The following is a 23,090-nucleotide window of genomic DNA, read 5'->3' as shown; positions in this document are numbered from 1 at the left end:
ATGCATGTATATTTTATATATATATATGCAAAGAAAGTATACAGGAAAAAACAAAAATATTAATAGTCATGGTTATTTTTGTGTTGTGGAATTATGGGTGATATTATTTTCTTTAAATTCCTGTATTTTCCAGTCTTCATATAATGAGTTTGTGACTTTTATAATTAAAAAAATAAATGCTCCTTTTTTTTTCCTCAAAAGGATTTAAAAATATCCTTTTATAATTTTATGAGATATACTTTTGGGACCAGCTTGCAGGTTACGGAGAACAGGGCTTCTCCAACATTAATGGGCATATAAATAACTTACGGATCTTGTTAAAAAGCAATTTCTGATTCAGTAGGTCCAGGCTGGGGCCTGATACTCTGTATTTCTTTTTTCTTTTTTATAAATTTATTTTATTTATTTTATTTTTGGCTGTGTCGGGTCTTCATTGCTGTGCGAGGGCTTTCTCTAGTTGTGGCGAGCAGGGACTACTCTTCATTGTGGTGTGCGTGCTTCTCATTGCGGTGGCTTCTCTTGCTGTGAAGCACAGGCTCTAGGTGCGCAGCCTTCAGTAGTTGTGGCACGCGGGCTCAGTAGTTGTAACTCGCGGGCTCTAGAGCGCAGGCTCAGTAGTTGTGGTGCACGGGCTTAGTTGATCAGGGCGGCATGTGGGATCTTCCAGGACCAGGGCTCAAACCCGTGTCCCCTGCACTGGCAGGCGGATTCTTAACCACTGCGCCACCAGGGAAGTCAGACAATAATATTTTCTCAAATAACTGGGAATTGTCCCTAATTTGTAAGCTTCTGAGTGTTAATCAAAGTCTAAAAAGTGACTTTGAAGGAATGTGTTTTTTTCACTAGTAAATCTATTCTTCAATAATAGAAATAGCTGAATTGCCTGCTAAGTGCAACGAATTATAGAGAAAATAGCTGCTTAGGAAATTAGTTCATTCCATGTCTATTTTGACATTAGCTTCGATGTATTTATTTTAAGCTAGTTTGCTATTGATAATAAAGCATTTTGTGACTTGGGTGGATAATTAATTATAGGAAACATACTTTGTTTTCCAAACTTCATCTTTCTGCCCCAACATCAGCACTCAAAAGAAAGCACAAAACGGCTAAAACCTAGCAGATTTACAACTTGATGAAAATCTTTCATTTCATTATCTAGAGTTCTAGGGATACTAAAACTCTCCTAAATAACTGTCTAAGCCTCTCAGCAATTGCTTGTTCTCTAAGTTGGGATAGAGTCAGATCTAAGAAATATTAAGAACAATTATACTAGAAACAGGACATCAGAACTGTTAATAAGGTTCATTATTTATATCAACACATGAATGCCTATGCTATGGCATATATATATATATTTTAATAAATTTTTGTTTTTATTTTATTTATTTTTGGCTGCGTTGGGTCTTCGTTGCTGCATGCGGGCTTTCTCTAGTTGCGGCGAGCAGGGGCTACTCTTTGTTGCGGTGTGCGGGCTTCTCATTGCGGTGGCTTCTCTTGTTGCGGAGCACAGGCTCTAGGTGCAAGGGCTTCAGTAGTTGTGGCATGCGGCCTCAGTAGTTGTAGCTCGCGGGCTCTAGAGCGCAGGGTCCGTAGTTGTGGTGCATGGGCTTAGCTGCTCTACGGCATGTGGGATCTTCCCGGACCAGGGCTCGAACCCATGTCCCCTGCGTTGGCAGGTGGATTCTTAACCACTGCACTACCAGGGAAGTCCCTGGATATATATTTTTGAATAATATCTAAAAACTATACTAATAAGCATACAGACATAATTAAGTAAAACCACATAACAAACAAATGACCTTATCACCACAACAAAAGTGATGAGATTTACTGAATGTCACACCCAGGAAAGCATTCCATTATGCTAGTTTATACTCCTGAGATTTAAATTTAAGATTGCCAAAGAATACCACAGACAACTGCATGCTTTATGACAATCAGATAGGAGTATTATTATCTAAATATAATTATTTAGTGGGTTATCTTCTAAATATATTTATAAAGATCTCACTGTAATGAAGCTACGTGGAATAATAATGGTTTGCTATTTCAGATATTCCTATATTTGACTGAAGTATACTAGTACATTTATCATTTACCAGAAGAACTTTGTCTTCAGTTTTCTTTAGCAGGCTTGTGAGGTAGAAATCTCACCAGCCAGCTAAGCTAACTACCAAAGCTAATTTATTATGAGTCAGCTCTTCAAGACTATAAGTGAACAAATGTTGACTCCTTATGAGAGGTTTGCAAAATCCTGCGTTACTGATGTCAATTCCAGATCAGAGTTAGAGCATAGAGGCTTCTGTCACAGACTAAAGGCACAAGAAGGGAATTACAGGTGGTGTGAATTTGGGGAAAAGGTCCAACTTAAGAGCAATAGGGCCACGGCCCAGGGAATGTATGTCAAACAACCAGCGCAACAGCACTGCAGAATTCTTCTTTTGGTGTACATGCTAATAATTAGTAAAAATGATAATAAAAGGGGGGTCCTTTCTAGGGGACCTATTATTGCTCTTGGTAAGGGGATTATCGAATTACGAAATACTTATTTTTCCCTTAGAATATTATGTTTGTCTGCTGTCTCTGGACTCACCATTATGTAAGAACCTAGGGACTTTAGGTCTTAATTTTCTTGTGCTGGTCTGCTTCTTTTCCTATACATGATTATCATCTTTTAAGGTCCTCTCTAGCTTGAAGACTTTGTTTCTGTTTTGTATACCAATAAAAGAAAAAGACTCAATAAAATTTGGGGTGAGAGTAAAGAAGGGATATGCTTTTTCCAATAAATCTGCTACCCCCTTTTTTGGGTCAGCTTTTAAAATTTAAGTGTAACCTACTTGTAATAAAGTGCATAAATCTTACGTGCAGAGTCAGTGTAACACCTGCACCTTCCCAGCCTCTCTGGGCCTCTTCTTCTGGACTTGACCTGGCCCCTGCCAAAGGAAACCCCCCACCTGACTTCTATCGTCACAGATTAGGTTTGCCTGTTTTTGAACTTCATAAAGTGGAATCATACAGTATGTACTCTTCTGTGTCTGGCTACTTTGGTTCAACATCATTCCCAGGACAGGCACCGACGCTGTTGTGCTCAGCAGCACTTTATTCTCTGTCTCTGCTGTAACGATGTCCAATCATGTGATTTTGATCATGCATCACAATTTATTTCTCATCTACAACTGTGTTGTTTCCAGTTTGGGGGTATTACGAGTAATGCCGCCATGAGCATCCCTGAACATGTCTTTTGCAGCAGGTCCGTGTGTATTTCTGTTGGGTGGAAATCCTAGATATGCTCAGCTTTAGGAGATACTGTGAAACAGGTTTCCAAAGTAGTTTTTCCAATTTACGTTCCCAGGAACAGTGTATGAGGGTTCCCTTTGCTTGCATCCCCACCAACGCTTGACATTGACAGCTTCTTTTTTTCTTTTAGTTTTAGCCATTCTGGTGGCTAAAATTCTTTAAAATTTTTATTTGTGGCTAAATGAATTACTTTTTTTTTTTTTTTTTAGGTCATGCCATGCAGCATGCAGGATCTTATTTCCCCAACCAGGGATTGAACCCAGGCCCCCTGCACCGGGAGCGTGGAGTCTTAACCACTGGACCACCAGGGAAGTCCTGAAATGAATTACTTTTGATTCTGCTTGTTATTGACATTTTTATCAATGAATCAGTAGTTTTTGTTTTTCAGAAGTGAAAGTATGTACCAGCCTTTTGATCCAGAACTATGGGCACAAAGACATTTTTATATAGTAGCACTATTCATTCATTTTCAAGTATATAACTTGCAGATAAATATGGACAGATAATTTATTATCTATCATCTAGCCAGCCCACCAATACTTGGAAACTCAAAACAGGAAGAGGCCCGTCAGGATGGGTGCTCTTAAAGGCCATGGGCTGGAAGGGGGGTTCTTTAAAAATTTACTGAGGGCTGGAATAGAAATATTGATTATTTTGGTCTGTGTATTTCATGGGACTCATTGAAATACTTCTTTAAATAGTAAGTTCCTACTGTATTTAAATAAATGCATTTATTTATAACAAAGGGCCAGACATGTTCTTTATTGTATATTCTTACTGCATGAAGAAAAGTATTCTTATAAATATGTCCATCTGTTTTGTATTATGTAACAAATTCATACTAATGAGAATTCATTATATATAAAGATAGGTTTCACTAGTAAAAAGTCTATGTTACAGACTTTCTTAAAAAAGAAATACAGTTTTATTACTTTCATGTAAAGAACACTTAGATTAAATGAAATGCTCAGAGGATAACATATTCTGGTTAATCCATTTTCTGAGAAATAATTTGGTTACCAGAAAGCATGAGCACACGTACACACACACACACACACACACACACACATCTATAGCAGTGAGGACATTTAGGAGGAATAAACTTGACAAAAACCAATTATCTTGCGGTTTGTGAACTTTGTCTTGTGATTTCAGCCCTGAAAATATTCTGACAAGTCTTAAGTCTTCACTTATTTGGGTTATGGTTAAGCAAGACTTCTTTTATCTATCAACTCTACAAGCAAGCCAATCTTCTATTATTCCTTTAGAATTATTTCATGAAAAGATTAGAAAGGTTTAAGTAGCAATTTTTGTAGAAATCACATCCATTCTACAGAGTAAAACATAGCGATGACCATCACTAAATACTTTTTGTGAACAAACACATGTAAACGGATATTGAGGATACCTGGGAGCAGTGATTCTTTCATTAAACAATAGCTCCCATTATTTTAACATTTCTCCGTGTTCAAACAACATAATACTTTTTGCTATTAATTTGCGCCATTCAAACGAAAAAGAATTAAGGTAAACTTTGTACAGTATTTGTAAAATCACAAATTATAAATCAGTGGAAACAATAAAAAATTTTTCTTTGTGATTCTCAATATATTTAAAAAATATCTGTTTATTTATTTGGCTGTGCCAGGTCTTAGTTGCGGCACGCAGGATCCTCATTGCCACATGCAAGATCTTCGATGCGGCGTGCAGGATCTTTTAGTTGCCGCATGCGGGCTCTTAGTTGTGGCATGTGGAATTCAGTTCCCTGACCAGGGATCGAACCCGGGCCCCCTGCATTGGGAGCGTGGAGTCTTAACCACTGGACCACCAGGGAAGTCCCTGATTCTCGATGTTTTGACATAGTAAAAAAATATTCTACTAAATACCTGTTAGGTTGCCAGCTACTCTAAACGGTGAAATGCCAAAAAAAAAAGAGCAGATACAGACCTTCCTATTTTAGGGAATTCTCTGTTTCTTGAAGTGACATCTCATTGCTAGAAAAAAAAAAAAGGTGATTCATGTACTTAACAAAGACGATTCTTGTTAGAAGAGTTTGTACTCTTGGATGGTGACGTGGAACTAAACTATTACTTTGGGTGACAACTTACTGTCATTTTACAAGGAGTTTTTGTGAGCAATTTCACATCTTTCCTTCAAGAATTAGATATTTTGTACTTCAAAGGAGGTGGGAACTACACATATCAGTGAGCATGTATAACAGGCATTTTAAACTTAACAGTTCAAAACTGAGCCTTAGAGCCCGTCGCCCACTCTCCCCAAGTTCTCTCAACGAAAGGCAACAGGGCAACCCCATTCTTTCAGCTGTTCAGGCCACATACCTGGGGATCATCTTTGACTGCTCTTTCCCTCACATCTCGCATCTGGACCACTGGCAAAGCCTCTCAACTTCCGGTGGTTTCCGACCATATGTTACTGTGTCCAAGTCATCCCTAGGTCAATTGTCATTTCCTCCCACCTGGACCACTGCAGTGGTCCCCCTGCTTCTACTCTTGCCCCCTTCAGTCCCCTCTCCACAAAATAATCAGGAATATTTATAAAAACATGTCATAACTTGCAAGAAAAATAAAATATCAGCATAATTAAGTTTTTAAAAAATATCAGCATAATTAAGTTTTTAAAAAGCCTGGCTTATGTGGAGCAACTAAGCCCGCGAGCCACAACTACTGAGCCTGCGATCTAGAGCCCGTGCTCCGCAACAAGAGAAGCCACCGCAATGAGAAGCCCGTGCACCAAAACGAAGAGTAGCCCCTGCTCGCCACAACTAGGCAAAGCCCGCGCACAGCAACGAAGACCCAACGCAGCCAAAAATAAATAAATAAAATAAAATAAATTTATTTAAAAAATGTCTTAATGTTGCTGGCATTACTTCAGTAATACATAGCATTCAGTAAAAAGCCTGGCTTAACTTCAATTTCTCTAATCATCTTCAGGACTGAAATAGTATTTGTCGCTCTCATATGTCGCTCTCATTATCCCACTTTTTGCTTCCTTCTGTTTCTTTTGTTTGTTTTTTTTAATATTTATTTATTATTATTTTTTAACATCTTTATTGGAGTATAATTGCTTTACAATGGTGTGTTAGTTTCTGCTTTATAACAAAGTGAATCAGTTATACATATACATATGTTCCCATATCTCTTCCCTCTTGCGTCTCCCTCCCTCCCACCCTCCCTATCCCACCCCTCTAGGTGATCACAAAGCACCGAGCTGATCTCCCTGTGCTATGCCACTGCTTCCCACTAGCTATCTATTTTACATGTGGTAGTGTATATATGTCCATGCCACTCTCTCTCTTTGTCACAGCTTACCCTTCCCCCTCCCCATATCCTCAAGTCCATTCTCTAGTAGGTCTGTGTCTTTATTCCCGTCTTGCCCCTAGGTTCTTCATGACCTTTTTTTTTTTTTCTTCTTAGATTCCATATATATGTGTTAGCATACGGTATTTGTTTTTCTCTTTCTGACTTACTTCACTCTGTAGGACAGACTCTAGGTCCATCCACCTCATTACAAACCTTCTGTTTCTTGATATCAACCTCTGATTTTTGTTTAATTTTTGAGACAATACGGGAATTTAGGCCCTGTTTATTATTTTTAAATGTACTATTTTTATATTGTGTATCTTTAAAAACATTATTCTTGATATTTGAGTTTTCTTTTAAACATATTTACCACAATTATTTAGATCTGATTCTGTGTTTAACTGCTTCCAATACTCATTGCTGGTCCTTTTATACCACAGGTTTCTCATTCTTAAGGAATCTGATTCCTCTCTTAACTGGCTGGAATATTTACACATATGTATGTATAGATGTGTGTGTACACATGTGTGTATACATATTTACTTCAAAATTATTTTCAAAAGGATACTTAAGTGACATATATTTTAAATCTCTGAATATCTGAAAATGTCTTTCTGTCACCTTTGTACTTCGGCTGAGTAGAGAATTCTTGGGTCACAACTTTTCTCCCCCCAGATCCTGCAGATGTTGTTTCACGATCTCTGGTGTTCAATGTTTCAGGGACAATTAATGTAAGATGAATTTTTCTTTCTTGGACAATAGATTAGCTGTTTTTTGTTTGTTTGTTTGTTTGTTTGTTTTTACGGTACGTGGGCCTCTCACTGCTGTGGCCTCTCCCGTTGCGGAGCACAGGCTCCGGACGTGCAGGCTTAGTGGCCATGGCTCACGGGCCCAGCCACTCTGCGGCATGTGGGATCTTCCTGGACCGGGGCACGAACCCATGTCCCCTGCATTGGCAGGCGGACTCTCAACCACTGCGCCACCAGGGAAGCCCAATAGCTTAGTTTTTGTCTGCCTGTATGCTTTTAGGATATTTTCTTTCACTTTTTCTTTTTTTTTACATTCTTATTTTCTTTGTTTTTGAAATGTTAAAATTCCATGAGGCTGTGGCGAGGTGCTTATCTCTTCTCATTAACTTTGCCTGGTACTCAGTAAAGGTCTTTTGATCCATTGACTTAAGCCTGTCTTTGGCTCAGCACAGTTTTCTTTTACTATTACTTGAATTATTGTTTATGCATGCTTTTTGGTGGCTTCTTCGGGAATATCGTTGGTACAACATATATTTACTGAGCACTTACCATGGGCCAAGTACTGTTCTACATGTTGGGATGGCTCATGCTCTATGTGTTAGCTCTCTGCTCTGTTTTTGCTGACCAGCTTTCACATAGTTTTTACTTCTTCAGTATGGAATAACAATTCAAGTTTTCCTTTCACGTTAGTACTTAAGACTGGATTGAGTCTGTCCTTTCTACTTTTAATGTAGGTTTCAGCTTTGGCATTGCACTTGTAGTCTTCTTCTAGTCTTTCCTTATTTCACATACTTCAGGTTTCTTTGAATTTTGAGAACACAAAGCAGATGTTTTCTAAAAATGTGATGTTTTCTGAAGAAAATATTCTAGCCTATCAGCATCGTCTTCTTCTACATCTTGAATTTCTATTATTCTGCCTCACTGCAGAAGTATTTCATAGAGCTCATCTTATGTTTTTGTGTCCTCATTCTTGGATGATAGGATGGCTGTTCAAAACTGTTCAGCAACAGATTGGATGGATTCTCCACTTTGTTATTATTAGAATTCTCCTTGAAGATTTTAGACTGGTGTTGGTATTTGAAGCAAAGCTATACTACTAGCTCAAGAGCTCTGCAGGGAAGGAGTTGGAACTATGGACAGTCACAGCATGAGAACTTCATCTCCACATCATTTCTTATTTTCTTTGGAAAAGCCATTGCAACGGGGCCATTTGGCATTTGTTGGATCTGGTCTTCAAGCCAAGTATAAGTTGAGGCTGGCCTGGCCCCTTTCCCAGAGTTACTGCCTTTCCAGCTTGTCGCTTTATGCCACTGCGTAAGGTCTAGACCGCTCTACCCCTCCACTGCTCCTCAGAGCTGCTGCTTTCAAATGCTGCTGCTTGGCGGTGACAACATGGAGGTCAAGTGATCTGCTTCTCACCAGCTCTAGGGTTCTCTCTTCTACTCCCTGCCTCTCCAAGCAAGAGATGTTAATGTGATTTGTGGTCTCCTGTACTTACTTGCTAGGAATGCTACTTTTTGTGCTGTTTACAGCTTTTTAGTATTTTAATCCTTTTAATGGTCACTCGATGCCTTTGCTCACACAGCCTGGAAGTCAGGACTGTACTTCTAGGCTGTGCTCGGCTGACGCTGTCCTCTCATGGCCACTGATGCCACATGCTAAGTGACGAGCCATTCGTGTGCTAAGAAAGAGTAACTAGCATTTTACTCCTCTCCCCAGAAATGCGGATGTTCCTTGACAGGCCCATCCTCACCTTTCCCCCTCTTTGCTCTATACCCTCACCGTCATCAACACATCTTCCCTCTTGGTTTGGGCCATTTCTCTACACAGATGACCATAAAAATACAGACATATCTATACAGATATGTAAGCCTATCTGGTCCTAACCTTGCTCTTGAACTCGAGTCATAGCTTAAAATCTTCAAATACCATGCTTGCTTGACATTTTTCCATAGGTGTCCCAGTAGTGAGAAAACATAATAACAGTCAAACCAAACATCTGCTTTCTCCACAAGCCTCTCCTCTTCCTGTGTTCCTTATTTCTGTCCCCTAGGGCTTGAAGACCTCACCATCCCCTTCACTTCACGTTCCATCAGTCACTGTCTTCTGGTCATACCTCCCAACTGTCCCATCCTTTGCATTTTCACTTCAATTACCCTGGTTTGGGTTCCTATCACTTCTTAACTGAATAACTGAAGTAATGTTATAATTTCCTGGCTTCTTCCACCTCTCTCTCCTCTAAGACTTACTAACTCCATGATTATGAAACTTCTTAAAGAAGATCAAACCACACCACTCCCTTTCTCAGTCACATCCATGCTCCTCACTGATTACAAAAGACAGTCAGCATGGATTCACCTTCTCTCTAGTTTTCTCTCCTATTACTCCCTGCCCACAAGCCCATCCCCAAACTCTGAACTCTAGTCACGTTGGACTGTTTGCCATTCTCTAAACAGCCTTGTATTCTTTGTAGTGTTTGCCCCCTGCTCATAGGTTTCTTCTGTCTTGACTAGAGCTACCCAGATTGCCTTTGGTGTGTGAACACTTGTTACTGGTCTGTGATGAAACAGGTCACAGAAGTTGACAGTAATCATTTAGAAACTTATACAGCAATTTGACAAAGTAATTTTATGTTTGTTGAATCTAATATTAAATAATATGGGCTTGTATTTCGTATGTTATTTTTTATATCATTTTTTTTCAGTAATTCATTTCTATTTTATTTTATAAAAGTATTAGTCCGTGAAAAGGAAAAGAGAGTTGAAGAACAAGGTAGTCTTTGTAAAGAGTTACTGGGAACAATCTACTGAGCTGCTATAGAAATAAGCTTCCTTAGGAGCCACTAAATTTGTTACTTGAACGTTACAGAAACACAAACGTGAAGGCATTATTTTCCCAATTAACAATGTGTTTGAAGGACTGACCTTAAAAAAAAAAGGTTAAAAAAAGAAAAATTCGTCTGTGATCAGTTGAAAAAAAAACCTGGCCCCTCTCCATAGAAGGTTTGAGAAGCTCTGGTCAAGACCATCTTCCCATCTGCATCCTTAGAAGAGTTGCCAATTGAAACCATACTCATCCTTCTTGGTCCAGCTCAAACGACATTTCCTCTGTGAGTCTTTCCCTAACTGCCCAACCTAGAAGTTGCTCGCACATCTGTCTACATAACCATAGCGCTCTGTTAAAAACCATTCTGTGGCATCTACCATGCTGTGTCTTCTCTTACAACTAAACGTGTCTTCTTCACTAGAAGGTTAGCTATTGAAGGCAAGAACTCTTAGGCAAAATAGATATTCAGTAAATGTCCACTGGGTGAAACACTGTTACTGCAGATTAAACAAAGCGAATGGGGAAACGCTTTCCATTCTTTACATACAGCAAAGTAGGGGCTCAGAATAAAATTCCTTACCTGGCACCAACCTGCCTCCCAGCCTCAAAGCCTTTTGCATCTCACACTGAGTGGTATCCTGCCCTTGGCCGGACCTCAGCTCACACCTGAGATCACAATGTCAGGCCTTTGTCTGTGCTGTGCCCTCTGCTAGGCATTGTTTTCACCCTTCTTTGTCTGGTTAATATTCGTGTGTCCTGCAAGACTCAGGTCATGGATTCTTTCCTTCAAAATCTATCCTAGAATCCCCTTCCTCTGGGCATCCACTGCATACCGTTCATTCCTCTACCTAGACGCTTACATATTAAACAGAAATGATCTGTGCAGGTGCCTGTCTTCCCCACCTCTTGAAGTTAATACCTTTGTGAGTACAGAGACAATATCTTATTAATCTTTGTGCCCTCAGTGCCAAGCACAGTGCACGTCACACATCAGTGTTCACAAACATCACTTATCTGAACACAAGCTCATTTTGAACCACTAAAGGAAAAAAAAAGGAACGTAGTTGTTGGTTCATGGAGATATCACGCTAGGCAAAGCAATCAGAAAAAGGCTAGTTTAGTTTAGCCTGAGAATGAAATTACTGATTGTAGATTAGAAAAAACAATGGAGAGAAGATATGATTAAAATCAGTGGCTTTTTGTAGAAATGGATATTTTCTATTGTTAGGGAAAGCTGGAATCAGAGATTCAGATTCTGAACCGAGTATAATTGAAGTTATTATAGACCCTACTATTCTAATGAGAAAACTCTTGCTACTGATTCATAAAAGGTCCAATCACCGGGACTCTATGATATCCCATGAAGAATCCAGTCCAGAAGCAAAGGAAGGTCACTGATGACAGCTATCTTAATTGAGAAGAGTGACCCGTGATGCAACAGAGGCACATGCGGAAGCAGCGCTGACACGGGCGGCAAGATGTTCCCTCTCCTCGGATCTCAGCCCAGCCTCTCAATGCATGGGCTTGAAGCTGTGCTTTCAAAGTCACCCCGAAGGATGATTTGCCAGTTCCTGGCCTGACTTCGTGCTGATCACTGAGGAAACACCCATTGTTACTGGGATTACACAATAACCTCAAGACAGCTGGATGTTATTAGTCAATCAGAACCACACAGGACTGGCAGGAGATGGCCAAAAGGTGACCAAATCCAGGCCTTCCTGTTTTTGTTGCAATCTAAGGATTCACATTCCACATGAGGTCCTGTCTATCCTTGGCCAGCGGCTGTTTGCAACTGGCACTATCTTTCCAAATTGAGGACTTCAGAAGCCCCACTTGAGAATAACACCCTGGATTTAAAAAAAAAAAAAAAAAAGAAGATTCGATAAGGGAAACACTTGAAAATACTTAAGAAGTCACAGCAGCGGGTCTGACTTTTCTTCCTTTGGCTGATCTTGTAAATAAAACATCATTTATATTAAAGGGTTGATGTGAAGATTAAATGCAATGATGTTTGTAAAAGTAACTATAGCTTGGTGCCCAGTGGATACTAAACCAAGACATTAACTAATACCAGATGAGGATCCTGTGTTGGCATTTGGATAACGATGCAAAATGTTTTAAGAGTATATGTGAAAGTTATACTTTTCACAGAGTTGTAGAGTTGGAAGAAGGTAACAGGCTTAAGAGATCATAGGAACGTGGGCTTTGGGCTCAGACACCTGCTTCGCTAGCCACAGGGACCCAGGACAAGCCTCCGTCATCTTCCTAATCTTCAGTTCCCTCACTAGAAAGTGGGAACAAAATATCTGTATTTCGTAAGATTGTTGAGAATTGAGATGATTTATGTGACTCAGTCTCTTTATCGATCGAATGTAGAAAATAATACTAACTGGTTATTGTAAGGACTAAATAGCACAATGAATGTAAAGTACTTGACTGGGGGCCTGCAGTCCAGGTTGATGACTATTAGCAAGTGCAATGAAGGAAATGATGAAGCTAATTCTTCTATAGAGAATGCTATATGCTAGGCACTGTTTTAAGGGGTTTATGCATATCATCTTCATCTTTTTTTTTAAATCACAAATAAATTTAATTTTTCTTTTAAGGAAGAAGAAAACATAAAAGAAGGAAACTGGAGGGCATGGCGGGGGTCCCACAATGCTGTCTTTGCTCTGACTGCCCTTGAGCCTGTTATGGCACCATTGATATCTGCTCCTACAAGACAAATCATCCGGGGCTTCCCTGGTGGTGCAGTGGTTGAGAGTCCGCCTGCCGATGCAGGGGACGCGGGTTCGAGCCCCGCTGGGAAGATCCCACGTGCCGCGGAGTGGCTGGGCCCGTGAGCCATGGCCGCTGAGCCTGCGTGTCTGGAGCCTGTGCTCCACAACGGGAGAGGCCGCAACATTGAGGGGCCCGCGTACCGCAAAAAAAAAAAAAAAAAAAAGACAAATCATCCTAGTTAATCTTAATAACTGCCTTCTATCTGTTTTTCCCATTTTACAGAACCCAGGCTGTCTGGCTCCAGAGCTGGCATTATTAGCCACTACGGAGGATGATGATGACGATGATGTTGTTGGTGTTGATGATGATGGAAGAGATCTTGATGATGCTGCTGCTAACGTAAGGCACCTAGTAGAATAGCTGGCACGTGGTAATTGCTCAATAAATGCTTGCTGTTATGAAAATGCTGGTGTTATCTGTAAAGATTTCTAGAGATGGAAGTTCCATATCCATTTTAGGTACTCATTTAAGGATTAAATTACTTCTATTCCTTTTCTTATATCTTTTTTTTTTTTTTTTTTTTTTTTTTCCTTTTCTTATATCTTAAAGCTCTTCCTTGCCATTATTTAAGCCTGTTTTCTCTTTTTCAGATTTCCAGGGGAGAAAAGAATGAAAACTTCCCTGAGACAATTATTTACTATATTTGAGGGTATTTAGAAAGTTATTAACCCTAATACGTTTACAGATTTTTTTTTTTGGTTCCAAAAAAAAAAAATCTTTTCCATCTATTTAGTCTTATCTGCTGCCTTTCTTTGAGTCCTTCACAATTTTCTTGCATTTCTCTCTTTGCAAGCTGGAAGCAAAACTAAACATGGTTTTCTGATACTGGTCTCATTGCTGTGGTGTTTCCCAGAAGAGTCATTCCTTAATGTTGACCCTAATCCTAACCCAGGCTTAACTGGTGTCCTATTTTAAGAAGTCCCAGCACTGGGCCTGACTCTTCTTCCTTTGACTGATCTTGTAAACATAGTATCATTTATCTTAAAGGGTTGATGTGAGGATTAAATGCATTGATGTTTGTAAAAGTAACTATAGCATGGTGCCCAATGAATATCAATCAAGGTATTAACTAATACCAGATGAGGATTTTGATTCCTTCAGTTAAAAATGTATTCTTGTATCTCTTCCTAGTACTGTGAATCCTCCAACGGCCTGTTTGTCCACCGGGTCAAACCCAATGTTGTGTGCAAGTTCGCATGGCATCCAGGGCCAGATCACCATCTGGTCCTTACAACTGTGCCAGCCTTCTCCCTTGCCATTTGTCCCCCACCACATACACGGTCTTCTCAGTCACACTGCATAACGTGCTATTCTCTGAACTCATAACGTGCTATTCTCTGAACTCACTGTCCTCTCTCATGCCTCTGTGCACTTGTATGTGCCGTGTCCTGTGTCTGGAATGCCCTCACTCCTCAACCACCTGGAAAATTCCTCAGCATCTTTTAAGAGTGAGCTCAAGCATTGCATCCTCGGTGAAGGCTCTTCTCATTTATCCCATAGAATCATGCACATACTTCTCTACAGACCTTAGGAAACTGTTTGCTTGTCTTCTTTAAGTTCCTTCTTTGAGAGCAGGGACTGCATTTTCTTTTTCTTTTCTTTTTTTAATAAATTTATTTATTTATGGCTGCACTGGGTCTTTGTTGATGCGTGCGGGCTCTCTCTGGTTGTGCGAGCGGGGGCTACTCTTCGTTGCGGTGTGCGGGCTTCTCATTGCGGTGGCTTCTCTTGTTGCGGAGCACAGGCTCTAGGCGCCTGGGCTTCAGTAGTTGTGGTGCACGGGCTTAGTTGCTCTGCAGCATGTGGGAATCTTCCCGGACCAGGGCTCGAACCCGTGTCCCCTGCATTGGCAGGCAGATCCTTAACCACAGCGTCACCAGGGGAGCTCTGCATTTTATTTTTCTATCCCATCAAGAACTTAAGAAATGAACTAATGATGGGACTATATTCACTCTTCAGTCTTAGTACCAGCACCATACCTCCCATAACCCTCATCTCCTGTGAACCACTCATTTTGGGTCTTATTTGCCTACTGTCTTGCCCTGAGCTCAGAGCTCACCCAGAAGTTGCCCTCAGTGTTCAGGGAAATGAGTACTTTTTAAGTGAGTGATTATGGAAGAAAATCCAATCATTCAATGTTATGTTGTTCACATAATTTATACAAAATCTTATGCTGTTTTATCTTAAATAACTGTATGTGGATTTTTTTTAAAGCAAACGACTTAAGTCTTACACTCCCTAGATTTTGAAATTAGGCATCTAATTAATCATTATAAAGACCTTTCTCCTTCCTTACCCTTTGGAAGTGATGTAACTTTTCCTAATCTCCTGATGTAGTTTAGATCTATTTAGAAATGAGGCTTTCTCAGAGTTTGAGGTTGAAATGGTAGATTAAAAGTGCATAATGAAAACTTCTTACCTCCAATAACTAGCAAATAATAATAAAACTTCCCCCCAAAAGAACCAAAGAGGGAAAGGGCATAACTGAAGGCCATGAACTTCAAAGGAAAGGACAGAAGATTCCAGAGTAGAACGGAGAAGCACACCACAGCCTGGCTCCTAACCCTGCCCCTTCTCCCCTGAAATGTGGCTTCTCTCTCTCTTCAGGCAAAACAATCTTACATAGTTTGTGACTTTTCAGAATACTTAGCCCTTCCTTAATTATGTGTGCAAATTGGTCAGAACACAATCTGAAGTGTAAAATCTCCAAATAACAAATCTTTGCTTAAGAAATATTGAAGCATCTTATGCTTCTAATGGATTCGAAAGCAGTTTGTTCACTTAAAATTTATCCTCTGAAATCTTATTAATAATGCTAAATGTCTTACTAGTCTCTGTTATCACAGATAATACAGACATGCTTTTTACAGACTCTGTCATGAGGTGTTTATCTTATAAATCAAATGCAAAAACAACTTAATATTAAAAAAAAAGAAATACTGAAGCATCTTAATATTTTTAGGGGCAATAGCAACATGAACTAGTTCTGAGACGACTAGCCTATGAAACTGCAAAGAGGCTGGCAATGTGGGGACCAGGGGAGGAGGGGTCAGGGTGCATAGGGGATGCACAGCTTGGATGATCCAAAATGTTCCTGTCATTGCCTGGGAGAGTCATTCACAACAAAATGATGTGTAGGGAGAGAATTCTATCTGTGGATTTCTAGTAGAGATGGGACACTCATAGATCTAGATGAGGAGAATCAGGAAGTCTGACGCCTTTTAGAGTCACTGGTTAAATTACTGCTTCCTGGACAGGAGGAAAGGTGAGGTCAAATATTTTTACCTGACAAATTGAACTAAGAAAGCCATAGAGTGACCCACAGTTTTATGCAAACATTTTGGCATTGACTAATATTTTTGGACTGGCTGATCAGGGTTCAGATAACTTTCTCCAATAGCTTTGGGGTGGGTCTAGTTTGGGGCCCAGATTATTTTCTTGGCCCATACATGTTGATTACCTGTAAATTATCCAGGATAATTCGGAGGGAGTGCACCTGCCGTCGAACAGCCCCTGAAAACCTTTCATAGGTTGCAGCATCATATTCACTCATTTGGATCTCCTTTAACCTAAAATCAGAGGGCAAAAAAGACAACACCTGAAAGCCTGTACCTGTGCCTCTTTTACTTCCATTCATCTACTGCTAAGAACTGTAGCAAACTCCTCGGTAACTCAGGAGGCCTTTGAGGAAAAAAAGCAAGAAGTGATGTCTCCAGCTCATGTTTCAAAAGAGAGGAATGTGTGTGCAGTGATGCCCTAGGAAATGGTTAAGTCGCCCTGCAGAGGAAAAAGCAGCCCTGATTTGTAGTGTTTGTTGATTTCTGTGGTGGTTGATGTTAAGCTATCAATAGTGAGGCCCCTGAGCACTGAGTTAGGAAGAAATGTGCAGTTGGCTCATATGAGCCAGTATGACTCAGCTCTGTAGCACACTGCTGCTGTATCCCAAACACGTGTCGTGATGCTGGCAGATGGTCAGTTCGTGTGGCAGATTCCTAGAGAGATCCCATGGGTTGCTTTTTAAGACCAAGGACATATATTTGGTTGATCATGATAACAGTTCAGGCCCAGAGAATGTAAATAAATTGTGTTGCTATGTAAAATACAGGAGTTTTCTGAAATTGACTGTGTACTTTTAAGAGGATAATTGTGTTTGAATATTATTGTGGCATTGAAATTCTGTCCTCCCAGGACAGTGCTCCTTTTTACCATTTTTCATTCTTTGCTTCTGCTGCAGCCCTGCCAGCCCACTTGCAGTTTCCTCAACCCACTGTGTGCCCTTGTCCCTGAGCCCCTGCATGGGCTTCTCTCCCAGCCAGAGTGCCTCTCCTTGCTTCTTTGCCTACTAACTTCCATGAACTCTTCAAGGCTCATATCAATGGTCACCTCCTCCAGGAAGCCTGCTCTGATCTTCAGATTTGTCTTCTGTGCTCTCAAATCACTTCATGCTTTTCTCTGTCAGAGCATTGCTACCTATGCTATAGTTGTCTGCTTCCTGTCTCCCCGACTGAACTCTTTGCTCCTTTAGTCTTTCTCATCTTTATCTGCACGGTGCCTACCATGATCCCTAGCATAACAGATGCTCAAAATAAATTGATATGAGTGACTGAAATACAAATAAGACTCAATTATTTAAAATGCAGCATCTTAAACTAATTATAAGTAGAAGGTTTTACAGTGTTCTATCCATAATACACATTTCTACAAATTTCTATAAATGTAAAGGGTACTAATAGTAGGACAGGGAATGATGAATGCATATCTCAAAAGCCTAACCACAGCACAGTATTCTAAGCTGCTCTGTGTGTGTGTGTGTGTGTGTGTGTGTGGGTGTGTGGGTGTGCATGTACACGATGTTGGAGATATGGTTCCTAGGTGCAGAGCTGAAACTCTTATCAGGAGTATACTTTTATTGCCTTGAGCTGGAACAGAACCCCCAAATACCCCATGAGGATGAATGGTCTCTATTCCTCCCTGTCTGCCCAAGCGCTGGGAAGAATCCATCCACCACAGGGCAGAGCACTAAAGGCTTATTAGAATCACATAATGTTAGGCTTAGACCATGAGGGCAGATATGCAATTCCCGCCCTACCACCCGGCTGGGTTAGCTAATGCTACCTCAGGTGTCAAGACCCGGCTCAAAGTTTACATCCTATGAAGTCTGGCTCAATCCCTTCACGATCATTCTCTTTCACATTATCTTCCACAGCTATCTGCTATGGAACCTATAAACTTCATTGCTTTTAATACATATGTCTATTCTGCCCTATCATAGTGTTTTTCAAACTTTATTTTCCACAGTAGGAAATAAACTTTATATTGAGATCCAGTAAACGAAAATGCATGTACACACACGTGCGTGTATACCTGAGCCAAACATTTAATGAAAAATACCTTTACTACATGTGATGTACTCTCATTTTTTCTCTTCTAATCCTCTGGGGTAAGGAACATGTCTTATTTTTTCTTAGAATCTCCAGTACCAGCACGAACCCTGGCACCCAGTGGCATTCAATAAATGCTGTTGGATAGCACTTTTGAAAACACTGGCTATCAAAAGGTAAATACCTGAAAGGTAAATAATATCTGCATGGCTGTTTCCTGAGGTGACATGCCAAGGTGTCCTTCTAAGTCTAATTTACTCTCTGCTCTGAAGGACGAAAAGGAATATGTGTATAGGACTTGCCCTCCTAACAATGCCTCTTATGTTTAGTTTTGGCAATCTCTTAAACCTCTCTATAAATTTTCATTAGATTAAGGTATGTCTCAAGTATCAAGCCTGACAGAAGCTGGGCACAATGACACTGCAGGACATGCTACCAACCCCTTCATACCTGGGAGGCTAATGTGCTCTCTCTCCCAAAGAAGGGAGATTAGTACTTTTCCAAAGAAGGGAGATTAGAAAAAAAATGTAGGCATAGCTTGTGCTTAGCAGGGGAAACACACACGTGCGCGTGCGCACGTGCACACACACACACACACACACACACACACACACACACATCAAGGAAGGAGCCAGGCAGTTAGTAAGTCACCTCCGGCAGACTGGTCATTGTAGAGAGATCAGAATTAACTCCAGTTATAGGGATACCTCTGGCACGATTGTGTTGCACCCAGAACACACCACATGCTGCTCTAATTAAGAAGAGATCTGGAAATCATATTCCAAGCTGTGTCAGCTTTCACAAAAATCACCTACAAGGTGTTCAAAGCTGATAACATTCTGAAAGATGAAGACTGAAGCAGGGAGCAGTGAAAGAAAATAGGACATTTTAGCCTCTGTTTGAGACAAGACTCCCAGTGCAAATACTCTCAAACCCACAAAGCTAGCTGAAAATAGGTCTTTCTGCTGCTTTAACCCTGATCAAAACTTCAGGGCACAGCTGCTTCACATCCTAGTAATCTATGCGGACTGACTGCACTCTGTTGGCACAGTATATTCTTAAAGGGTATATTTATTGTTACGTAAGAGTCTGGGAATTTTAGTTCTCATTTTACTTTTTCGTATAGGTCATTTTTGGATCAATTATGAGGAAAACAAACACAAGCTGAAATCTAGTGTGTAGGGCTGATTAGTTTTGCAAATGGTAGTGGGTACAGTTTCCACGGTTGGTGTCCACCTTAAACGCTTTTCCAAGTATGTAAAAGTACCTCGCCATCTATTTCATTCTTGTTTTCTTGGTTTACTATCTCTGTTCTGCTTTATACATGTCTTACCCTTGTCCACCTGCTACTCTTCCTGAGTTAAGCAATTCTTGATATGTAGGAACCACTATCTAGCTGAAATCCGGATACAAATGAACGCTAAGTAAATATTATGTTGACAATATCAAGAACCCATCAGTAGAATTAGGCTCTTTGAGGCAATATGGTAGACCTCTAGGCTGATGGATAGGCCTGGCTGTCAGTCTGGTTTTAGCCAGTCTTTGAATTAAGTGTGAAAGGGTGATACCATTACTTGTATGCACGTGTGTATTAGTCATGCCACAAATACGTATGTGCTTGCCAGGTACCAGGTTCTGGGCGTAGGTACTGGGGATATACTAGAGGGCAAAATATCCTGCCCTCAACGAACTTGAAGTCAGTGGAGAAGAAATAAGCTATTCACACAAATAATAACACTATGGGAAAAAGTGCTAAGAGCCATGGAGAAAAGGTACAGGGTGTTACAAAAGCACAAATGCAGGGACTTGACCTCATTCTGCATATACCTAAAATTGCAAAATAGCTTTAAAACTAAAGCATCCAAAACTATTGGATGACAGTGAAGAATGACTACTTTTTAAAGACCTGATAATAGTTTTGTCTTTTTATTTTTTTTAAGTAAAATATTTCAGAGACACACTGAAATATTTACGATGAAAAGGTAGAAAATCTTGAATTAGCTTCAAGGACTCGGAATGGAATCAGATTTCTCTTCCTGAGGTTGAGGGAACAGGTCCACAGGGTTCATTATACGTTACTCTCTACTTTTGTTTACGTTTAAAAAGTTTCGTAATAAAAAGTTTAAGAAAACTCTTTAGCAGGTACTAAATTGAATACCCATCAAATAGGACTGTTACTACACGAAAGTAGAAAGCAACATTCTTCTGTGTGTTTTCTGTCTTTCTCAGGGTCTCCATGTGCTTTTATTTCATCTTCTCCTTTCTCATCCCCTTGTCCATCTCCTCTGTATTTCAACCACCTTCCAGTATTCTTTCACGCGGACTTAGATTCTTCTCTGCAGCGCTTAGTAGAGGTGTCTGGTTTTCTCATTCCCTTCTCCACTTTTTCTCTTTCCTCCCTTATAGCCACTAAATTTAGCTGCCTTATTATTACAGATGCTCCTTACTTTCTTTCCCTGGTGGCGCGATGGTCCTTAATAGAACCAGATTCCTCACCCTTATCATGGAAATCAGAGAAGGGCTCCTGTACTTCTACCCCATCACTACTTACAGGTCCTTTTCTCTCCCTGTGAACTCCTCTATCCATTTGTCTGCTTACACAAAAATTGAGACAGGACGTGTGAGGTTTTCAGCGTGGAAACAATAGGAACTCATCATTTGGGGAGGAGATGATGATGTGTATCTAATTATGTGGTTCTTTTCCTAAATAAATATTTATTGTTTATATGAAACGTAGAGCCATATTTTAATTCTAACAAGACCTTGTATTATAGGATCCCTCCCATCTTTTTTTTGAGAAGTTTAAACTGCTTTCATTCCTAACATAGTGATTTGTCTTCATAGCCTCTCTGAGAGGAAGGGAGAGGGGAGTCACCATCAGAAGAACAAATTGACGCCCAGTGACGATAAATTAATTGTTTGAGGTCTCCGGGGAAGCCAGCAGAAGGGCTGGGAGTGACACTCTCATCTTATCTACCTGCTGAGTACGTGAGGGTCCTAAGCCTTGCAGGCTTTCCTGAGGGTGTGGCAGGAGGGACCTGCATTTTTGTGTCCCCATTGTTCTGGACTGTTTACTTGCAGGATGTGTAAGCACAGCACCTAATGTAAAACCAGATGTCCTGCGTGGGAGGAATTTCGGAACTCACATACCCTGGAGTGTGCTTTTCCTGAACTGCACCCAGCTCCTTTCACCGAGCACAGCAGTATAAATCTGCCTCCCGGACCACTGTCTATGCCCTCGCTCCTGAAGGAGATCTTGCTGCTCCTGGGGTATTTTTCACTTTTAGCTGATGAACACATGTGGATGTCTAGTGAAAGCATCATGCGGATTCTTCTCATTTTTTAGATGGTTCCAATCAAGTGGCTCCGGATGGTTCCAGAACATCTGAAAGCTACAGGCTGGTTGGCCTGGATTTCAAGCCCTCCACCCACTGACAGGGCCTCCACAGTCAACCTCACTCCCCACTGCCCCCAGCTGGTACCCTTTATTCTGCATAGGCGAGCTGGCTCTCTCTGCCATAGTCACTCTGCTCATCCTACCCTGGCGCCTCTGGTCCCTTAGTTTACCCTTCCTGGAATGTCCAAATACTGGCTGAGCTCAGGTCTTACCTCACATCAGCCCACGGACCTTACCCTTCTCTGCACTGCCGTACCACAGGACTTCAGCACTTAACCAGGGGGTGTGTGAGTGTGAGCGCGTGTGTGTACACTAGTCCTGTCTCCACGTGAATCCACAAGATTCCTGAGGGCAGGAAGGGACCAGCATGCAGCATTATCTGAATTCCCTATGTGGCCTGGGAACAGATGAGGATGGAATGATTTGACCTTTAGTTTCTCCGAAGAGAAGTATCTTTAGTTTTACTTTCTAACATGCTCAAGCCCTTCCTCTGTATGACCATATGTAATTAATACATGTAAAAGGGCCTGAGTAGAAAGGGTGGGAGATTATGTTCACTCGGCTGTCTCCACTGGGAGGGGGGGTGGCTACGGATTTCAGTTTGTGGGTCCAAGTTGCTGCATGAGGAATAGAATCACACAAATTTGGGGTCTACTTCAGGGTCCACTGACATTTCACCACGGTGGCCGACACTGCTCCGGATGCAGTGGGGTCCACTCACCTCTGTTGAAACGCTCTCTGGCCCATCTCTCTCGCAGCTCTCTTCACTTCCTCAGGAACTGCATCTTTCTCAGCCTCAGAGACCTGGTACACTGCATGGCCTGCATCCAGCCGGTAAGGACCTCCTTTGCCGCCCAGACCTGCAGTGTCTCTTCCCCCTGGGAGGAAACCAGAAAGTCCAGGTGATTAGTCTGATCCAGATCACAAAACAGAAGTCAGATCATGGCTTTAAGGCAGTCCTGCGCAGTATATTAATTGTACTTAACTAGTAATTAAACATTCAAATGACTTTCTTCTGGAAACACAGGGCATCCCCCTATCAAGGACGCTTTCTTCTTCTCCATCCAGCCAATCCCACACAGATTTCAGGGCTCAGTCCAAATTCCATGACTCCTCACCTGATGACTCTACCTCACAGGGGTCAATACTCCTATGCACTATTTGTTATTCTTTAAAATTTATTTTTCTTTTCTTGTCACCTATAGTGTGAATGGGATTATATTTTACATATCTTTGTAGCTCTGTACCTATAAGAGGCTTGAACATCATAAATACTTAGTATATATTTGTTAATTCGGTGAACGACACTCCTCTTCCCTCACATGTAACCTCATTTTTC

At 40.8% G+C, this 23,090-nt stretch overlaps 1 protein-coding gene across 2 annotated transcripts in view; it reads right to left on the bottom strand.

Annotated features, from left to right (window-relative positions):
- Positions 1 to 23,090, bottom strand: part of VWA8 (von Willebrand factor A domain containing 8) — a 369,390-nt gene that overhangs the window by 28,200 nt on the left and 318,100 nt on the right. For both annotated transcript variants that reach the window (XM_059995512.1, XM_059995514.1), the window contains 2 exons: positions 22,473 to 22,629; positions 16,434 to 16,542 (listed from right to left, as the gene is read on the bottom strand). In XM_059995512.1, the coding sequence (XP_059851495.1) occupies positions 16,434 to 16,542; positions 22,473 to 22,629 (266 nt within the window). The remainder of the gene's footprint in view (positions 1 to 16,433; positions 16,543 to 22,472; positions 22,630 to 23,090) is intronic.

Source organism: Delphinus delphis, chromosome 18, assembly GCF_949987515.2.
Source record: "Delphinus delphis chromosome 18, mDelDel1.2, whole genome shotgun sequence".
NCBI lineage: Eukaryota > Metazoa > Chordata > Mammalia > Artiodactyla > Delphinidae > Delphinus > Delphinus delphis.
Note: the sequence above shows the minus strand (reverse complement) of the source record. Positions and strands in the feature narration are given on the sequence as shown.